This window comes from Galeopterus variegatus, unplaced genomic scaffold (genome assembly GCF_000696425.1).
Source record: "Galeopterus variegatus unplaced genomic scaffold, G_variegatus-3.0.2 Scaffold219, whole genome shotgun sequence".
In the NCBI taxonomy this organism is placed as follows: Eukaryota; Metazoa; Chordata; class Mammalia; order Dermoptera; family Cynocephalidae; genus Galeopterus; species Galeopterus variegatus.
Genome location: NW_007726330.1, coordinates 211,229 through 231,862, shown reverse-complemented (window position 1 = coordinate 231,862; position 20,634 = coordinate 211,229). Strand labels below are relative to the sequence as shown.

Genomic DNA, 20,634 nt, shown 5'->3' with positions numbered 1-20,634 from the left:
TCTGGGAGTGGCTACTTCTCTAAGGAGACATGGAAAAGACAATTCCATATCAAAAAGAACATAAAATAAGCCTGTTCTTAATTTTTACTACCTCAGGTTCAGAGTATACAGAGATTAAAAGCTCCCTGGCTGGACTCTAAGAATTTGCCTTGTATTTGAGAAAGAGAACATTTATTCTTTTAAAAATCTATATACATTGCCATACAACGATACCACACTGCGGCAGCTCTCAGCTGGCCTCAGGAACCTTCCAATGAGCCTTCTCGTATAATTGCCCGAGCAAGGTTCCGTGCAAGAGCAAGCCTCAGCATTTCCACCTTGGTCGTCTCTATGTCATCATCCTACAAGGCAGAGAAAGCCAACATGAGACACTGCAGGAAGTATTCCTTCTTTAAAGCTCCCAAAGGGTTTATCTAATCCAAAGCTAGACATGGCATTTAACATTCAGTAGTAAATTCTAGCAAGAGAAGTTACTGAATAGAGCAGTATGCAAAGAGCCACTGTGACCAATTGAAAGAAGAAAGTATAGGGAGCAGAGCACTAGAAGCACCCATTTCCTCCTAAAAGAAGGTGGTGTGTCACAATTACAGGATAAGGAATAAATAAGAGGTACGGGAGTTCATAAGGAGCCAAGGTTTCTGGAAGGAAGGGGAAGCCTCAGATAGAGGGAGTCTTCTCCTGTCTTCACTGTGGAACCATCACCCTGGAAGCTAGAATGACCTGGAGTCGCTGGGCATCAGGCTCTCCACGCACTGGCCTTCCTGCAGTCAAGTCCTCCAGACATCGCATCAGCTCGTATGTCTGTTCTGCTGAAAAAATCACCTAGGGGAGAGAGGCTTGCTTTGCTTAGCTGCTCCCCAGCCAAGGCATGTGTTAGTCTGGGCACGGGCCCACGTTCAGAGGAGTTCTCCCTTCTGTGGCCTGCGGACAGTGTGCTTTGTATAGGAATCCCTGGGAATATGGAGCAGCCTCCTATTCTCACTTCCAGCCCGTCTAGTCAGGGCGTTAGGCTGAGTATTCCCAGGGGACAGCTGCCTCACTTCGAAGTCAGTCATTTTTCTATGAATACTGGATTTCCTGAGCTGGTGCAATGGGAAAATAAGTGCACACATGTGTATGCACACGCACACGTGCATGCACACACAGCACTACTTAGGAAACGTGCATGCGCATCTGCAACGACTACAGAACTAAGCACCGTCGGACTACAAAAGGTAGAGAAGAAAATCACTGTGGACACAACCCTCACCTGTTTCTGTTCCAAAAGGGGCAGGGCATCTGTTAGCAGTGTCATCCAGAAAGACCGTGGGGCAATCTGAGAAGTCATCAATGACAAGAGAAGAGAAGCAGCATCGACAAAACGCTTCTCCCCATATAATCGGTGAAACTCGCGATACTTTCCTATTGAGAAAAGAGCACTAATTAGGTCATTTCCATACTCCCCTATATGGCCCCCCAGGTAACAGCTACAAAACACATCTGGGCCCTAAGCAAAAGAGAGACCTCAGACCAGCCTCTCAGAGCAGGGAGATTTTTCCAGAACTGTGTCCACGCTCACAGACCAATGTGATATACACCAAGGAGGTTCAAAACAGACTTTGAAGGGGCTCCAAAGAGCCAAATCTGGGGAAATGTCAGCATCAAAACAAATCATGAGTCATGGATTATAATAGATTGACTAAAATATTCCATGTAAAAAACAAACCAACAAGAAAGAAGCTTTAGGGACTGGCCGGCTAGCTCAATTGGTTAGTATGGTGTAGGCAACACCAAGGTCAAGGATTCAATCCCTCTACTGGCCAGCTGCAAAAAAAAATTAAATAAAACGTAAAATAGTCCATGAGTCCACACTGATACACATGAAAGAATAAACAGGAAAAAAGGGAACACTCTTCCTTACAGTGGAAGGCCAACTATAACAGAATAGGAACTACACAGTCAGAAAACCTCCAGTGGTTACAAAAACTGGGAGGTAGGGCCGGCCGGTTAGCTCACATGGTTAGAGCACGGCATTATAACACCAAGATAAAGGGTTCAGATCCCCACACTGTCGAACAACCAAAATAAATTTCTCCACAAATTATTAAAGGGAAAAACACTGCTTCACAGAGGAGCCACCTGGTGCACTCCACTTCAACCAAGTGATCAAAGCAACACCACCAAGGGGCACGTAGCACCTCAGTGGCATGCTTGCCCTCAGCACAGCATCTGAATCCAATCAAGAGGAAATATCAGATAAACACAAATTGAAGACACTCTACAAGAGAGTTGGCCTGAGTCTGTATCAAGAATATCAAGGTTAAAAAACACAAAGACGGAGGTACTAAAGAGACACGACAATGAAATTTGCAATCCTGGACATGATAAAGGGCATTACTGGGATAAACGATATAACCAGAATACAGATTGTGGACTAGATGAGAGTCCTGTATCAATGATGGATTTCTTGGTTTTGATGACTATTCTTAGAAAATACATACTGAAGTTTTTACAGAGAAAGGGGAATAGTATCTCCAACTTACTCTCAAATTGTTCCCCAAAGAATCCATTGACTGACCGAGAGAAAAAAATGATAAACAAGGCAAGATAGAAATAACTGGTGAGGGCCGGCCCGGTGGCGCACTGCTACAGTGCGCTGCTTGGGAAGCGCGGCGGCGCTCCCGCCGAGGGTTCGGATCCCACATACAGACTGGTTCCCGCTCACTGGCTGAGCGAGGCGCGGGAGCAACGCCGAGGGTTGCGATCCCGTTGCCGGTCCCGGTCCGGTACGGGGGCGACACTGAGGGTTACGATCCGTTGCCGGACATGGAAAAAGACAACAACAAAAAAAAGAAATAACTGGTGAATCTGGGTAAAGTGTACATGGGAGCTCCTTTTTATACTATTTTTGCAACTTTTCTTCAAGTTTAAAATTACTGAAAAATAAAATGCTACCAAAATCTATGTAGAGTCTGGCACATAGTTTTATGTGATTTGGAGTTTGGGCTTAAAAGGAAGGAAACCTTGGAGATGTCCAGAACCATCCACCCAGTCTCCTCAACTGTCTACTTGTGCCCAAGGTCCAGGGAACAGAACCCAGAGACACTCACCCAGGAATGTCAGTCGATCACTGAGCATCATGGCTGGCCCCAGGTTGTCAATGAGATCCAAATCAGAAAAGCAGCCTCGGTCACAGTAATCCATGAGGAACCTGCAGGGCCCGGCCCAGAGGAGGTCAGAGCAGCAGTCCCAGGCCCCCACCTCCTCAACCTCCCAACTTCCCAACCTCCCAGACAATCCCTGGAAGGCCAACACCAGCCAAGCCCACGCTGAACCCACCTGTCCGACACAAGCGTGGCAAAGGCGGCATCTTTGGCACGGATGCTCCAAGAGAGGGCAGAGCCCAGGCGATTGTTGCGGACAGCTTTCATGGCTAAGATCTTACAAATGCTGCGAACTTTGCAGGGGAAAGGAGAAAAGGCAAACCTTTTCACCCCCACTATCACTCCATTCCTGAGTCCTGCAGGGCCAGCAGTGCCTTCCCACAGCCCCACGACAACCCCGCGGGATCCAAACACAGCTGGGTAGGCAGAACTGGAAACTTCGGGGTCTATAAATGGTGTCTTGGCTCTGCTAACAGTGTAATGACCCATCCCAGCAAGATTGGCTTTGAGAAGTATGATCTCAGGGGTGGCAAAAAGATTTTTGTCTCTCCCTGCATATCAGCTCCTCCATTATCTGTCCAGGTGCCTAAAATCCTATCCTCCTTTGGGTCTTGAACACCACATGCTTTCAGAGATGGTCATAAACACGTGAATGCCTCTGGAAGTAGTAGCTCGGGTTTTCCTTTTTTTTGGTGGCTGGCTGGCTGGTCGGTACAGGGGTCTGAACCCATGACTTTGGCGTTACAAGGCTGCGCTCTAACCAACTGAGCCAACTGGCCAGCCCGTGACTCAGGTTTTTATCCTTCAACAGGGAGGAGGAGTGGGGGTAGGTAACTTGCTCACACTCATTCCTCTCCCTGCACTCTTCCTGAGCCACCTCCAGCACCACTGACCCCTGAGCCAGGCTTGGCCAGCACCAGCAACCACCTGGGATGGGGAAACAGCGCTGCCCCCAGACCTTGCCCTCATGGACTAGGTGTGAGGAAGAAGTGGGTCAGGGCCTTTTCTAAAAGGCAATGAGCTCGATCTCTTCCAGGTCCCAATGGATCCCTAGCTCTTTTGTTCCTCCCTAATAACTGTCCTGTGTCTTGGTTTACCTCCTGGCACCCACGGTCCTGTCTCTCCACAGTGTAGCTGGTGAGGAGGCTGGCATGGTGTAAGCACAGAGTTCAGCCTCAGGGTTCCCCAACTCCCACCTCCCACACATGGTAGGCTGGGAGCAGGGCCAACTCACCTTGTTCAGTCATCTGCCGCTGCTCACAAATCCGCAGCACCTTGAGGGCTTTCTGCTCAGTGTTGAGAGGGATCCGCTCAATGTGCAGCTCCAAGGAAACTCGGCCCAGCTCAGGGCAGTAGTCAAAGTAATCCACCCCCAACTGCCACAGGCTGCAAAGGTCCGAGGAAGACAGACACGAGGGGCTTGTGAGCACAGCTACTGACCCCCTGTGGCTCCAGGGCTCAGTACCCAAGGCGGCTCCTCCCCAGACCCCCAGAAGCCTCCAGGGAACCAGATGGGAGAGAACAGCCCAAGCTCCAATGGCATCCACCTGTTGCAGAGCACCCCAGTGCAGCCCACGCCCGTCGGCCTCCTACCTGTGATGAGCAAACAGCCCCGAGGCATATTCCAGCAGGAGGAATTCTCTCATGTTGGAACCAAAACTGGAATAAAACGTAAATAACACAAGCCCAAGACTCCTGGCCTGCTCCACTCAGGGTTCCCTTCCTCAGCCCAACCTCCCTGGCAGGCATTCAGTTCACCCCACCCTCCAGGGCCTGGGAGAGAAGAGAACCTGAGCGTGCCCGGCCCGCTTACTAGAGGTTGTGCGACTGGAGGAGTTTGCAGTGATCCAGCAGGTCTGTCAGGTGGGCCACAAACCACCAGTTGCTCAGGGCGATGCTGCAGATTCAGACACCAAAGCAAGAAGGAAAGTCAGTGGGAGAGGCCATGTCCCACAGGGGTGGGGAGTGAGCAGCAACCCCTCATGTGCTTCCAAAAGATGGGAGGGATGTCCCCTCAAACCTACTAGAAGGGGTACTATCAAAAAGCCAGAAGGTAACAAATGCTGGAGAAGGTGTGGAGGAAAGGGAACCCTTGAATGATGTTGCTGGGATGTAAATCGGTACAGCCAGTATGGAAAACAGTATGGGGATTCCTCAAAAAATTAACAGAACTACCATATGATCCAGCAATCCCACATCCGAGAATACAACCAAAGGAAATGAAATCAGCACCTCAAAGAGCTATCTGCATCCCCATGTTCGCTGCAGCCGACTCCCTCCTGTTTCTTCCCCCAGCGTTACTGAAGTATCATTGACAAAGTCAATATTTAAGGTGTACAGCACGATTGTTCAAGCAGCCAAGACATGGAAACACATCCACTGACAGACAGTAAATATGTGGTGCTCTGTACATATGAGGGGTCCTCGGAAAGACTCATATTATCTTTTTATTTTTCCATGAACTTTTTGAAGTACCCTCACATATACAATGGAGTATTATTTAGCCTTAAAAGAAGGAAATTCAGCCATTTGTGACAACATGGATGAAGCTGGAGGACATTATGCTAAATGAAATAAACCTGACATTGATAGACAAATACTGCATGATGTTACTTACATGTGGAATCTAAAAAAAATAGTCACATAGAAGCAGAGAGTAGAATGGTGGTTGTCAGGGGCTGGAGGGTGGAGAAAAGAGGGAGATGTTGGTCAAAGGGTACAAAGTTTCAGCTATAAGGTGAATAAGCTTTGGAGGTCTAATGTACAGCATGGTGATTATAATTAATAACATACTGTACACTTAAAATTTGCTAAGAGAGTAGACCTCAAGTGTTGAGAGTAGATCTCACCACACACACACAAAAAGGGTAATTATGTGAGGTGATGGGTATGTTAATTAGCTTGATTGTGGTAATATTTCACAATGCATACTTATAGCAAAACATGTTCAAAGTTACAGAAAGGGGCTGGCCAGTCAGCTCAGTTGGTTATAAGGCACAGCCTTGTAACACCAAGGTCACGGGTTCAGATCCCAGCCACCAAAAAAAAAAAAAAGTTACAGAAGAGAAAAAAACCACATTGTATACCTTAAACATACATGACTTTGTCAGTGATAGCTCAGTACAGCTGGGGGAAAGAATGGGGAGGGCTGGGCGAGGGGAAAGGGCCCCTCAGCCTCCTGAACAGCGGCTGCTGCAAATTTCTAGCTGACGGTTATAGCGAAACCGCCAGAGAAGCCAGCGAGGAGACTACAGAGGACCCCAGCGTGAAGAGAGCAGTGTGCTCCAGTCTGCACAAATGCCACCGCGGACAGAATGAAGAGCTACACAGCTTCCATCATCTCCCAAAAGGGGTACAGCAGCCTCCAAGGCTGGAAGGCAGCGACCACTAAAGGCAGAGAATTAACAGCACGAGACGTGACAAAGTGCCGACTGAGGCCACGGCCACCACAGTCTCCCCACAGGGTTAGGCAAGTCTGAATCACACAGACGTCAGATCTTCACATGCATATTCTGGAGAATTCTTAGACAGCAGCCTCCACACACAACAGGTGGGCAGCCTCAAAGTTCAAAGACTGGGAAGGCTTAACTAACAGCTCGGAAGTGGCCTCTGCTGGAAATGCAGGGACTTCTGTGGAGCCAGGAAGAGCAGCTACGGGGAAGGAAAACACCACAACCCCCAAGGGACTGTTTGCCCTGCACTGCAGGAGGGAAACCTTTGCACTGCTCAGATCTACTAAAACAGACCCAGTTGAGGCCAGTGAGATTGATCCCTGAGCCAGGAAGGCCTCGGTTGCCATTCCCAACTCTCTCCCTCAACAGCAGTCTTCAGTGCAATACCCCCTGTCTGGTATGCATATGAGGGAAGGGTAAAGTCTTTTTTATTTACTATATATGGAGATTTCTGGAAAGCTCTTTATTTTTTTATTTTTATTTTGCAGCTGGCCAGTACAAGGATCCAAACCCTTGACCTTGGTGTTCCCACACCACGCTCTAGGAAAGCTTTTACCTTTGATTCATTATGCTGGACACTCCCTTCCCGGCCTTGCTGAAGGTTTAACACAAATGATGCAACACCCTTTTGGGGAGGGCTGAGAATTCTGAAAACACACAGCCATGATTGGTAGCCCTTGACTCGCTAGAGTGAGTCTGTTGGGAAATACTCTCCCATAAGGTGGTTGCATGTCCATTAGGTACCAAGAAACAAGCTTGCTCTTTCTGGATTTTAAAGTCATTTCCTGCAATGTTATCTTACATAAACATCCTTGAAATGGAAACAGTTACAAAATATGGTAGCCCTGAAGCCTCAGGAAGATCCCCAAACTCATCCAGAGAGAAGCCATTATCTACCTGCATCTGGCCAGGCCAGGGAGTAGAGACTATGGTTTGAGTGTGTCCCCAATGGTTTGAATGTATGTATCTCTCCAAGATTCATCCAAAGTTTAGGTGTTGCCAATGTGATAGTATTAAGAGGTGGAGACTTTATTTTTTTTTTGGTCTTTTTTCATGTCCGGCAACGGATCGCAACCCTCAGTGTCGCACCCGGACCAGACCAGACCGGCAACGGGATCGCAACCCTCGGTGTTGCGCCCGCACCTCGCTCAGCCAGTGAGCGGGAACCGGTCTGTATGTGGGATCCGAACCCTTGGTGGGAGGGCCGCCGCGCCTCCCCTTGACTTGGTGTTGTCAGCACCACGCTCTCCCAAGTGAGCGAACCGGCCATCCCTATATGGGATCCGAACCCGTGGCCTTGGTGTTACCAACACCACAGTCTCCCGAGTGAGCCACGGGCCGGCCCGAGGTGGTTACTTTCAGAAGTGACTAGGCCACTAAGGCTCTTCCCTCATGAATGGGATTACGTGCCCTAATAAAGGGGCTTGACAAAGGGAGTTTGTCCCCTTCTTGCCCTTCTGCCATGTGAGGACCGGTTCCTCCCATCAGGAGAACACAGCATTCAAGGCACCATCTTGGAAGCAGAGCAGCCCTCACTAGACACTGAACTTGCTGGTGCCTTGATCTTGGGCTTCTCAGCCTCCGAAACTGTGGAAAATAAATTTGCTCTTTATAAATTACCCAGTCTCAGGTATTCTGTTATAGCAGCACAGAATGGACTAAGACAGCAGGTCTGTGGGAAGAAAGGTAAGGGAGGAACGGGACATTCTAGAAACGAATGGTGGTGACGGCTGCACTGCACTGTCGGCCCCTGGGCTGTGCACCTATCAGTGGTTCAGGTGGTGGGCAGGGGTCCTACCTGCACTCTTTTATCACTTGGTGGATGTCAAACTCAAAGGCTGCCATCAAGATGTTGTCGAGGGGTTCTGGGCTGCTCTCACCTCCCAGAAACAGGTCCAGGCTGGACTGTGGAAAGGTGATAACCCACTCAATCCCCAGGATGGAAGTCGAGACTCAAGGGGGCAGGCAGGGCTGCTGTATAACAAACCCTGGAGAAGGGTGACGGATTCCTTCAAAAAGGGCCTAAGGAAAATGCCTTTCTGCTCCCCAGGAAGGTTCGAGTCAAAGAGGCCACGCACAGAATGACCTGACCCGTCAAGGAAGCCACCAGGACTCCTACTCCTGTCCCCTCCCCCCTCGGAGCTCAGACTCACCTGGGCATAGAGGTGCAAATCCATGGGTTTTACCGTGGGATGCGAGTATAGGAGCCGAGTCACTAGGAAATGATACCAGTTATTCAGAAGCTCCTTCTGCTCTAACAAGGCAGCTTCATCTCCCAGCATGATCTGAGGAGAGAGACATTTTCCCTGAGCTGTCCAGAGATGACTTCTCTATAACTCTCCTGATCTCAACTAGGGTACTAGATTCAGCTAGAGCCTGAAAGCTCTCTCTCCTCCCAGCACAGTGATGCACAGTGCCATCCAAGGAGGAGCCTGCTCTTGCAGTTGCTCTGCTGGATGGCACAGTCCCCAGGGGAAGTCAACGTGGACCTGACCTGGACTGCTTCCCACAGACCTTGCAGAGAGTCTCCAGGTGAGGGCTGGAGGTGAAAGTGCCATCCTGGAGGTGCCGCTCACATTCCTCGTGCCAGTGCTGCCACTTCAGCTCCAGCTCTGTCAGCGTCTGGGTATTTCCAGGCTAAGGGGAGACATTGGCCATGAGACGTCATTGCACCCCAGCCCTTTATGCTGGACAAATTACCCATCTCCCAAGACCCAGCAGGGTGAGGCTGCTCCCACATACGCTAAGAATGGGCATTGTCCTCATCAGGTCCCCCAAGGTTCGGCACATGCCTGCAGAGGTGGGGCTGGTGTCGGCTTCCTTGGACAGCATTTGTCGGGCCTCATCCAGCCGGCCCTGCAGCACCAAGATGGTCACCTGGGAGGAGATCCACGGCCATGAGCACTGGTGGGGGCCCAGCCCTGCGGAAGGGCGGGAGGCCGGTTTCGTAAACCCACACTTGGGCGTTCTAACTCCTCAGACACAGGCTTCTTTCTGTCCCATGAGTCAGCCCTATCACATCTGGTCTCATGCTGTACCCCCTCAATGGTTTCCAAACTGCCGGCTGGAGCCCACTACAGGTTGTGACCAACTTTTGAAAAATAAGTGAAATAATAAAATAGAAAATATCAGAGTGCATCAAATAAAGTATTGGTTCATAAAAATTTCAGTTCAAATATGTACACATATACATACACTCAATATACAAACAGTCAGTCCTCATTAATAGATCCCATATTTGTGAATTTGCCTACTTACTAAAATTTCTTTATAATCCCCAAATCAAATGTCATTTTTTTGGCAGCTGGCCAGTATGGGGATCTGAACCTGTGACCTTGGCGTTACCAACACCATGCTCTCCTGAGTGAGCTAACCAGCCAGCCCCCAAATCAACACTCATGGCACTTTCACCATCATTCGTGACGTGCGCAGAGCAGCATGAGTTACTTGATGCACATTTTCCCAGCTGAAGTCGAGCAAGGGAACACTCTGCCTTCTTGCGTCAGCTCTCATACTGTAAACAAGTGTCTTTTTTGCCATGTATTTAGGGCCATGTTTTTTGCATTTCTGTGTTTTGCTGGGCCCCCAAGCATGGCTCAAGTGCTGTCTAGAGTTCCTAAATGCAAGAAGGCTATGAGATGTTAGATAAGCTTCATTTAAGCATGCATTATAGTGCTGTTGGCCCTGAGTTCAAAGTTAAGGAATCAACAATATGTTAAATAAGTTGTCTTAAACAGAAACACACATAAAACAAGGTAATACACCAATCAGTTCACAAAAATGTGACGAGGCTCTGCAGGAACCTAACCTTGTATTTCCTCTAGGAGGAATGGTTCAGTACTTGCTAATTCAGTGTTCAAGGCAACTTTATTATTATTATTATTATTTTTTGGAAGCCGGTACAGGAATCTGAACCCACGACCTTGGTGTTACTCAAGGCAACTTTATAGACCATAAGTACCACAAATAATGAGAATTGACTGTACAAGTATACTCGTATGTGTAAAATATACAAGGTAAAATTTTTTACTATAAGTCATGCTCAAAAAGGTCATAGATATATATGTACTGACAACTCCCAGTTTTTTTCTCTCTAGCCTGGACTACTTTCTCTGAATTCAAAACTTGTGTATTCCAACTACCTAGTCAACATCTCCACTTGGCTCCCTAATAAGCATCTTAAATGTAACATGTCTAAAATTAAACTCCTGCTCGCCTCCAACTCACCAACCTCATCCTCCCACATTCTTCTATTTCTTACACACCCAAGTCCAATCCATTGGTAAATCCCATGAACGAACACTCCTGAAACTACATCTAGACTCAAATCACCTCTCACCATCTCCTCTGCTCAGCTACTGCTCTTGTCCAAGTCACCATCATCTTTTGCGTGATTTAGTACAATGGCCTCCAGACTGGTCCTTCTGCTTCCACCCTTTGACCTCAGTGTTGCAAGGCTGTGCTCTAACTAACTGACTGGCCAGCCATGCTTCCACCCTTTGAAAACCCAAGTCAGATCACAGAGCTCCTACACTCAGCTCTCCAATGTCCCTTACCCCACGTGACTTGGGGGGAAACAGTAGTTCCTACTGTGCATCTTGCATGTCAACTAGTCTGCACACATTTATGCCCTTCAACTAATTCAATCATCACAACAGCCTTTACCTCCACTGTACAGACGAGAACAATAAAGGCTGTTAAGTAAGTCAAGAGCTCACAGCTAGTAAGCGGCAGAGCTGGGATGCTAAGCCAGCCATTGCAGTGCCATAGGCCAGATTGTTAACCACTGTGCTATATGGCCTCTCTAAAGGCTGAAGTCCCGGTGAGAGCCCAGGAGGCCAGCATCTCTCTACCCTTATCTCCCCAGCTCTCCCTCGTGCTCACACTGCTCCCCGCCCCTCTTCCTCTAGGACAGAGCACTCACAGGCCTTGCTGTCTGGAATGCTCTTTGTCTCTTCATTGACATGGCTGTCCTCCTCACCTCCCTCAGGTCTCACACCCACATCACTCATGAGGTAAGCCTTCCTTGACCACCCCCTGCACTCCCAGCCCCCCACCCTTAACTCCTCTCCAGAGCACTTCGCTACCCGCCGTGTTACACATTACTTGCTTATATGTTTCTCTTCCATCTCCCCACCCAGGATGTAGCTCTATAAGGGCAGGAATCTTTTGCCTGTTTTGGTCATGGCTGTTTCCTCAGTGCTTTGCAAATAGTAAGTACTCAATAAATACTCAGTGAATGAATCAGAGACTCAAAATCTCAGCCCAATACTTCCTTGAACAAAGGCACTCTCCTTACCTTCACAGATCTCCTGTCACCAAAAGGCCCAGAAATAGTCCCAAAGGCAACAACTCCTTACTGAACTTCAGATTTTGTAAATTTAATCAGTTTTCCATTATTCTAATTGACTACTAACCACCTCCAACTGGGTCACAGGTCAACAGAGGTGAATGGAGAAAAGTGTTGCTCTTATAGACATAGAACACACACATACATACACACACCCCACACACACTGATAATCCAAAATGACTATGGGATTATCAATCTTTTTGTTTTTAACAGCTTTTCTGAGTTATAATTTAAATGCTATAAAAATTCACGCACTTCAGTGTACAATTCATTGGGTTTTAGTAAGTTTATAGAATTGGGCACCATCACCACAATCCAGTTTTAGAACATCTCAGTCCTAAGAACATCTCAGCTGCCTTGTTAGAGCAGAAGGAGCTTCTGAATAACTGGTATCATTTCCTGGGTGGGTAACCCTCAGTCCCACCAGAGAGGGCTGACGGTGACAGAATACAAGGCGGAAGGAAGGGGCCCAGCCTGCATGACATCCTTACCAAGTTCCAGAAGCTCTCGTGTTTGCTGGGATTCTCACTGCCCAGAACATCTGCTGACAAACTGTCCACCTCACACACATGGAGTCGGACCCAGTCAAGGAGGTGAAGGAGGAGAGGGCCAGCTGAGAGGAGAGATTCTCGTCACACACAAAACCTCAGCTCTATCCACAGCAAATTCCACTTTACCCAAAGCACAGACAGAGAATGTTAAGGCACACAAGCTGACTATGTAGGAAGTGCTTTATCCCTCTTAAGTAGACACAAATGTGGTCTGAATAAAGGACTAGGCTAGAAAAAAGCAAATGGACTTTTACGGAATACTCCCTCTGTGCCAGGCAGCTCCATCTTTCATTGAATCCTAGAAAGGGCTGAACATGGGACCCAGACCTTGCCCCCGCCCAGCCAGATTCTTCATGAATACTCGATGCCTTTGTTGGTAAAGGCCATTTAGGGACTGGTGCTGACTAAGTGCTAGGTATGCATGATGATAAAAACACAGTAGTCTCTTCAAAATCTCCTGGAGAAGGTAGGCATTTGAACAAATAATTCTGAGTTTCTCATGCTTTAGCAGGAGTATGAATAAAAATGCTATAGCTACACAGAGATTAATACTCATTTACGGATAACAGCAAACAAATCATTAAAAGAAATGCAAAAAAGTGTGTAGAACCTCCACAGAGGGCTCACTCAAGCCAGGACACTATACTGACCACAAATTAATTCAAGATCAATGGAATAATTTCAACTGGACAGAGTTAGCACATAGGGTTACCCCACCCCAATCGCTAGCGACAGAATTCTCAAAGTGACTTTGCCCCCCACCACCTAATCCCTCCCAACATCCCTAAACTTTCTTAAGCTTGACTGACCACCCCTTCATGCACTAGTTAAAATTTGTTTTCTCAGTACTTTTCAGGAGTCATCTGCCTGATGTTTGGGGTTTCTAGAAGACACTTTTTTTTTTTTCCTTTTTGTCTTTTTTCGTGACTGGTAACGGGATCGCGACCCTCAGTGTCGCGCCCGCACCGCGCCCAACCAGTGAGCGGACCGGTCTCCATATGGGATCCGAACCACCGGCTGGAGCGCCGCACCCCTTCATGCACTAGTTAAAATTTGTTTTCTCAGTACTTTTCAGGAGTCATCTGCCTGATGTTTGGGGTTTCTAGAAGACACTTTTTTTTTTTTCCTTTTTGTCTTTTTTCGTGACTGGTAACGGGATCGCGACCCTCAGTGTCGCGCCCGCACCGCGCCCAACCAGTGAGCGGACCGGTCTCCATATGGGATCCGAACCACCGGCTGGAGCGCCGCCGTGCTCCCAAGCGCCGCACTCTACGGAGTGCGCCACCGGGCCAGCCCTAGAAGACACTCTTAATGATTCTTTTTGCAGTCTCTGACAAAATGTCAAGTTTCTGTTGGTGTTTTGTAATGATTTCTGGTGGTTAAGTTGATGAAAAGCACTGGAAAGTATATTCTCGGCAACAAAACACTCATCACAATGCACAGGAAAGACAAGGAAAGACACCTTGGATTCTGGGAAAGAATTATTCCATGCTCACCTGGGGCTACTTCAATAAAAAGAATTTCGCACAGGTTCCAAATGAGCTCCATAGCTGATAATATAGAGACCTAAGGAAGAAAAGAAGCCAGGTCTTAACTGAAAATACTCCTGAGATTTACTCTCAGAGCAAAGGAATAAAGCAGGATTTGACTCACTTGATGGTACTCACTACCCCAACAATCACTGGTATTCCCATACAGACTTTCCACAGGGCAGCCACTGAGAGGATTTCAGGTGCTAGGAAGTAGACTAACACTGTTTTATTTTAATGGTTGTAATTTTATTTTGATGTGCATTAAAAAATATAACTAGCACATCACACCAATGATCTTGACGAATTATGGTTTTTCGCAAGGGGCATTATTAGAGTAAAAGGGAGAGAAAATTTTTAGAAAAATATTTAGTAAATAAGAAACATGTGGACAGAGCAAAAAATGTAAAGCTGGTATTCAAGGACTGAAGTTTAGCAAACAGTCTATAAAGGCAAAGCCCAGTACAAGATTCAAAAATAAATGAGACCTGGACCCTGCCCTCAGGTATATGCAGGCTCCTCTTCCCCACCATCTTTCTGTCCACAGACACCATCATGCCTTGCTGATAGCGCAAAATAAATGCTTTGCCAACTTTAGAGACAGTGTATTATTCTCTATTTACTACTGGGTATGAAAAATATCAATATTCTACCAAGGAAAGAGAATTCATCTCCCAGCTCCAACTAAAGTATAACCGTGTGTAGCTCAGTAAAAATGTTCAGTTCATGAGTTGAGTATAGTTTATGAGACTAAGTGGTGGTTCCAAAAGCTCAGCTCTCCATCCCAGGTGACATCACCAACACAACGCGGTTAGGATTTGTATTTACCATAAGAACTGAAAACATATACAAGAATTTATCAGGGCCGAGCCTGTGGCGCACTCGGGAGAGTGCGGCACTGGGAGCGCAGCAACAGTCCCACTACGGGTTCAGATCCTATATAGGGATGACCGGTGCGCTCACTGGCTGAGCGTGGTGCGGCTGGTCTCAGAAAGGACAAAAAAAAAAAAAAAAAGAATTTATCAAGCAGATCCTTGTGTTCCAACATGCTAGACCTTGAAGGGGGCACCAGGAAGTTCAAGATGATCCCTGCCACCCCAAGGAATTGCCTGTCTACCTGGAAAGAAGAGACACTTCTGTAGTAACGGTGACTGCGAAGCTACCCCAGGTGGGTGCAAAGATACAGAAGGACACAGTGGAGTCAAAACAACAAAGGCAGCTCCCTCTTACCTGGCTGCTGAACTGGCGGCCACTGGCTGGATCTTTGGCAGCAACTAACAAAACACGAAACATTTTAAGTGAGCAATGAATTTTATCTTATTGTTACAACTTTATATACCAGGTTCTATGGCTTGTGCCTTTGTTTTTTAACCACCCATTTTCACTACAGATTTTTTTTTTTTTTTTAATTTAATGGCAGCTGGCTGGTACAGGGATCAAACCCCAGACCTTGGTGTTAGCAGCACCATACTCTAACCATCTGAGCTGATGGGCCAACCTAGATTTTTTTTTAATGCTTCATATCCCTTTGTTACAGATCAATGATTCTCAATCCAAGGCCCTCAAGTTACAAGCAGCACTTTCAACTGCAACACAGCCACCTAAAGGTCTCTGACAAAGACATCATCATGGTATGTAAAACTCTACCACGCATCTAGAAATCACGTGGCTCACATGGTTACGATGACATTAAACCACCAAGGTCAAAGACCTGGGAACACAATTTTCAAAGAGCCTTAATTTGGCCTGTAGCCTCATACCTGTCAATGAGCCAATCAATTCAATACATTTGAACTTGAAAAACATACTGAAGATGATTACCAAAAAATTCAGCGTTGTGTAAGATGGGAAAGTAAGAGTTTTGGACTGGAATGTCAATCAGATTTTACCTTGTAGTATTTACAGCCAGATAAATACTTCAAACATTACCACACACACACACACAAAATCCTTACTTGCAACCTGGTGCATTTCTTCCATACACGCTCTTATGACTGACCGGTAGTTTTTACTCACTCGAACCAATCTACAGAAAATGAAATAACATATAAGATGAACCTAGAACATCTTGTAGTGCCAGAAAATAAGAAAGTGCTCAAAAAAAAAAAAGATAGGAATTTGCTAAAAATAAATAAATACATAAAATTAAAAAGGTGGGAGCCAACCTCTTAAGCTAGAACAACTTGAGCAACAAAATAAATACGAGATAGCCCATGGAATAAAATAGTGAGTCCATACTAATATTAATGGCTGTAGATGAAATCCACTGATGGGCACTAAAATTTGTGGGTGAAAGATGGAGGAAAAATAGGATTTACACTGTCTCAAAGTTTCTCCCTCAAGAAAGTTATTAGTTACAAAGGGAAAGATGGTAACTTTACAGCAGAAACCACATAAACCAAGTGAACAAGGTCAATAAAACACCAACATCACAAACCTGGTACATGATATGATGTAGTGAGGAAGACACATCACCACATCTGTGGTATTCCTGCTAATAAGTGTATAAGCTTTGTTCAATTATGAGAAAACACCGACAAACCCAAATTGAGGGACAGTCTATAAAATAATCGATAAATGTTCTTCAAAAGTATCAAGGTCATGAAACAGACTATCAAGAAAAAACTAAATGCAACCTCATTTACAGAAGAGAAAAGAGGTTATTAGTGGAAAAATTGGTGAAATTCAAATAATGTCTTTAGTTAATCATACTGCACCAATGTTAGTTTTCTGGTTTTAGTAACAGTAATGTGGTTGTATCAGACATTAACATTTGGGAAACTGGGTGAAGAATATACAGACTACTATTCTAACTTTTCTATAAGTCTCAAATCAGTTCAAAATAAAAAGTTCTTAAAAAAGAAAAAGACAGAAGAAAATTATCCACAAGAAAGCAATGCTTGTCAGTTACCAAGATGTATATCATTATAGCAAGAAAAACATTTGTTTTAGAGGAAAAGACCTAAAGGCCACCTATTGGCTCCATTTAAAAATGAATAGCAGGCGGATGGGAAAAAAAAAAAAAAAAATGAATAGTAGCTACATCCAACACATGGCCTGCCAAAGGGCTGGCAGGAGGTTAAGCAACTTGCACACATTATCTCCCCTAATCCTCGCTACTCTGCAGAGAACTACTGTTACCCCAACTTAGAGTCAAGAGCAAAGGCCCAAATAAGTAACTTACCTGGACAAAAAAACAAGCTATATGCTGGCCTCCATGTACAAAACAGGAGCTACCATCCCACAGTGAGTGAGACATTCACATATATATTCCTTCTTTCATTCAGCATACTATACAAAGCATGTACTATCCTAATATACCAGGAGATGAGGAAACAAAGGGTCCATACAAATAAGACAGGGTCCCTTGCCTTCAAGGAATTACAGGACTTTATCGTAGAAGATATTTACAAGTTAAAAAAAAAAAAGGAATTACAGGACTTTTGACATGTTTTCTCCTTGAACTGTTAATAGATTTCTATGAATCACGAATATTCTGTAACAGAGCCTCTTGAAACCAGCGATTGTGCATGTGCAGGCACACATGTATATACACACACCTAGAAGCTGACCATGGAACTGTCCAAATAATTCATTTGTAAAAAGCTTATCAAGGAAGTAATATACCAACACTGCCCATGCCCTAACCATTTGAACAGACACTGATAAAAACCTAACACAGGAGTATCAAACTCCAATGTACTTAAGAATCTACTTGGAGATTTCAGGATCCAATTCCAGAGATTTTGATTTTCATGATCTAAGGTTGGGTCCAGAAGTCTGCAATTAATAAGTACCACCCTGATATTGACACAGTTAAATCATGAACCACATTTCAAGAAATCTTGATCTGTAAATAGTACAATAGTTTTCTGGTCTCTTACCAAAAAAGGTCTCAAAAGTAATTCTTTAAAGAGAAAAAAACAGGTTGCAAACAGCAGCATCCTTGGTAGTATAAGCAGCGTATTGTTTGTATAGGTTGCCCTAGTTTGTATAGGTTGCCCTAAGGAACCTCAGAGACAGACCTTTCCATCAGGTGTTCATGTTTCTGACCTAGTGCTGTCCTCAACCTAGGCTCCAGAATGGTACGCAGGGTGCCTTTGGAAAGTGCCGGAGCACAGGGTTCACACTGGCTGAATCATCAGGTCCCTCTGCACCAAGGTGCAGAACAAGGGGCATGTGATTGAGGCCCTACACAAGGGCTAAGTTCAAGTTCCCTGGCCACCAGAAGATCAACGTCGCAAAGAAGTGGGGCTTCACCAAGTTTTAATACGGATCAATTTGAAGACATGGTGGTAGAGAAGTAGCTAATCCCAGATGGTTGTGGAGTTACATGCATCCCCAACCGAGGCCTCCTAGACAAGGAGTGGGCCCTGGACTTGTGAGGAATTCTACTGTGCTGCCACTTCCTTACTCATGTTCACTAATAAATCCTACTTTCTGTCTGAAAAATAAAAATTAAATTAAAAAAAAAAGACAAAACAAGACTGTTATTTTTATATTAATTTCCAAATCTCCTAACAACGGGACTTCATTCAGTGATTCTCAAGTGCGTATTCAGCCTAAGTCTCTGCTTTGGAGAGTAAATGAAGTAGAGATATTTAAAAAAAAAAAAAAAGCTTATCAAGCCAGCAAGTCAACCAACGCCATTTGCACATTCCCTCTAAGACTTCCCAGCCCCAGCGACGTACACTGCCCAGTACTGAAGCCATAAACTAAAACCAGGAGTCCCTTATTTCTCTAGGTGACCTATCCATCGAGCAAAGGACAAGGAGGCATTTCAATTGGCTTTTCATAATTTAGCTGTGGACTTCAGCACCTAGCAGCAGCCTACTTACTGAGCTTTTCTAGATTTTCCAGTCAATTCTTCCTCTATTCTCTGGAGGCCCACAAAGATTCCATGGGATTCATTGAAGAGTTTTCTCAAGATTTGAGAGTAAACATCTTCATCTTTCCGGATGATAAAGATAAAGGGGCAGTTTGGCACTAACTTTGATTTTTCTGAAACAAAACAGGAAAAAAATTTAGTATCTATCATCATCCTCAAAAGAGAATACACTCTAAAAATTTTAATTGAGTATCTAATTATAAAAGCTTTAGCTTCTTAGGGCTGGCCAGTTAGCTCAGTTGGTTAGAGCACAACCTTATAAAACCAAGGTCATGGGTTCAGACCCCCTTACCAGTCAGCCACCAAAAACAAATAAACAATAAAAGCTTTAGCTTCTTTGCTACTGATTTCATTTATAAAGAATAAAGTGATAAGGACTATCATTTATCAATTAACCACACATGAATTTTTAAACACAAACGCTCATTCTCAGCCCACAAGCACATTTTGGAACTACTTTTTTTGTTGTTTGTTTTTTTTGTTTTTGTTTTTGACCGGTAAGGGGATCGCAACCCTCGGGTTGGTATTGTCAGCACCACGCTCAGCCAGTGAGTGCACCGGCCATCCCTATATAGGATCCGAACCCACTGCCTCGGGCGCTATCAGCATTGCACTCTCCCAAGTGAGCCACGGGGCCGGCCCAGAACTACTGTTTGCCTCCATCAACTGAAATATACCAGAAAAAAGTAAGCTCACTTAATATAAGCCTATGTAAAACTCAATAAATAAGATGAACTTAAAGCAAAGTTTTATATAACTTCAAAGTCAAGTAAATATTAATTTTATATTACTTTGCACTGCCATTACCCCTAAAACAAAGAATCAAAAACTGACTAAATTATTTTGCGAGAACAATGAAAAGACTTTATGATGATAAATTATAAACCACCAACTTGTGGAAATTTCTTATGTAATAGTTTCTCGAACAGTGTGTGATGATGTTCAACAGTTTGTCTTGAACATGATTTCTAGTGCAGTCCACGCCATGGCAGGATCCTAAAGGAGTCAGCTTGGGCTGCCCTCTCCGAGTTGGCAGGACCGCCGGAGGGAGAGCTGTTGGCAAGGCCGCAGCTACGAGCACTTGCTACAACCGTAAGGGCTCCTGCCTTGGCTTCATCGTACTGCTTTTGCTTTCTCTTTCGGTATTTTGATTAGCGTGGCAGTTCTCTGAATTCCCAAAAGATTATAAAAATAACACAAATGATTTTGCGGTCATTGAACTAAACATTCCCACAGAGGATCCAAGTAAATTGGACAATTTATTTATTTATTTATTTGTTTATTTTTTTTTTTATAAAGATGACCGGTAAGGGGATCTTAACCCTTAACTTGGTGTTGTCAGCACCACGCTCAGCCAGTGAGCGAACCGGCCATCCCTATATGGGATCCGAACCCGGGGCCTTGGTGTTATCAGCACCGCACTCTCCCGAGTGAGCCACGGGACGGCCCTAAATTGGACAATTTATTTATTTATTTATTTGTTTATTTTTTTTTTTATAAAGATGACCGGTAAGGGGATCTTAACCCTTAACTTGGTGTTGTCAGCACCACGCTCAGCCAGTGAGCGAACCGGCCATCCCTATATGGGATCCGAACCCGGGGCCTTGGTGTTATCAGCACCGCCCTCCCCCGAGTGAGCCACGGGACGGCCCTAAATTGGACAATTTAAAATTATCCCCTTATGATAAATTGACCACACCAACGTATGTTCCAAAAGCA

General features: G+C 45.4%; 1 protein-coding gene across 3 annotated transcripts in view; it reads right to left on the bottom strand.

Moving 5' to 3' along the window:
• Window positions 1-137: 137 nt before the first annotated feature.
• Window positions 138-20,634, bottom strand: part of NUP85 (nucleoporin 85kDa) — a 31,215-nt gene continuing 10,718 nt past the window's right edge. Inside the window, exons 3-19 of one of the 3 annotated variants that reach the window (XM_008566061.1) lie at window positions 18,866-19,028; window positions 15,983-16,053; window positions 15,258-15,301; window positions 13,995-14,064; window positions 12,439-12,560; window positions 9,338-9,472; window positions 9,110-9,232; window positions 8,749-8,880; window positions 8,394-8,500; window positions 4,957-5,040; window positions 4,737-4,802; window positions 4,378-4,529; window positions 3,319-3,436; window positions 3,090-3,190; window positions 1,250-1,401; window positions 721-822; window positions 138-341 (exon numbers count right to left, since the gene is read on the bottom strand). In XM_008566061.1, the coding sequence (XP_008564283.1) occupies window positions 240-341; window positions 721-822; window positions 1,250-1,401; window positions 3,090-3,190; window positions 3,319-3,436; window positions 4,378-4,529; window positions 4,737-4,802; window positions 4,957-5,040; window positions 8,394-8,500; window positions 8,749-8,880; window positions 9,110-9,232; window positions 9,338-9,472; window positions 12,439-12,560; window positions 13,995-14,064; window positions 15,258-15,301; window positions 15,983-16,053; window positions 18,866-19,028 (1,844 nt within the window). In that variant the 3' untranslated portion in view covers window positions 138-239. Of the gene's footprint in view, window positions 342-720; window positions 823-1,249; window positions 1,402-3,089; window positions 3,191-3,318; window positions 3,437-4,377; window positions 4,530-4,736; window positions 4,803-4,956; window positions 5,041-8,393; window positions 8,501-8,748; window positions 8,881-9,109; window positions 9,233-9,337; window positions 9,473-12,438; window positions 12,561-13,994; window positions 14,065-15,257; window positions 15,302-15,982; window positions 16,054-18,865; window positions 19,029-20,634 lie in introns of those variants that run through there. The other 2 variants (XM_008566062.1, XM_008566063.1) reach the window with 2 other exon arrangements.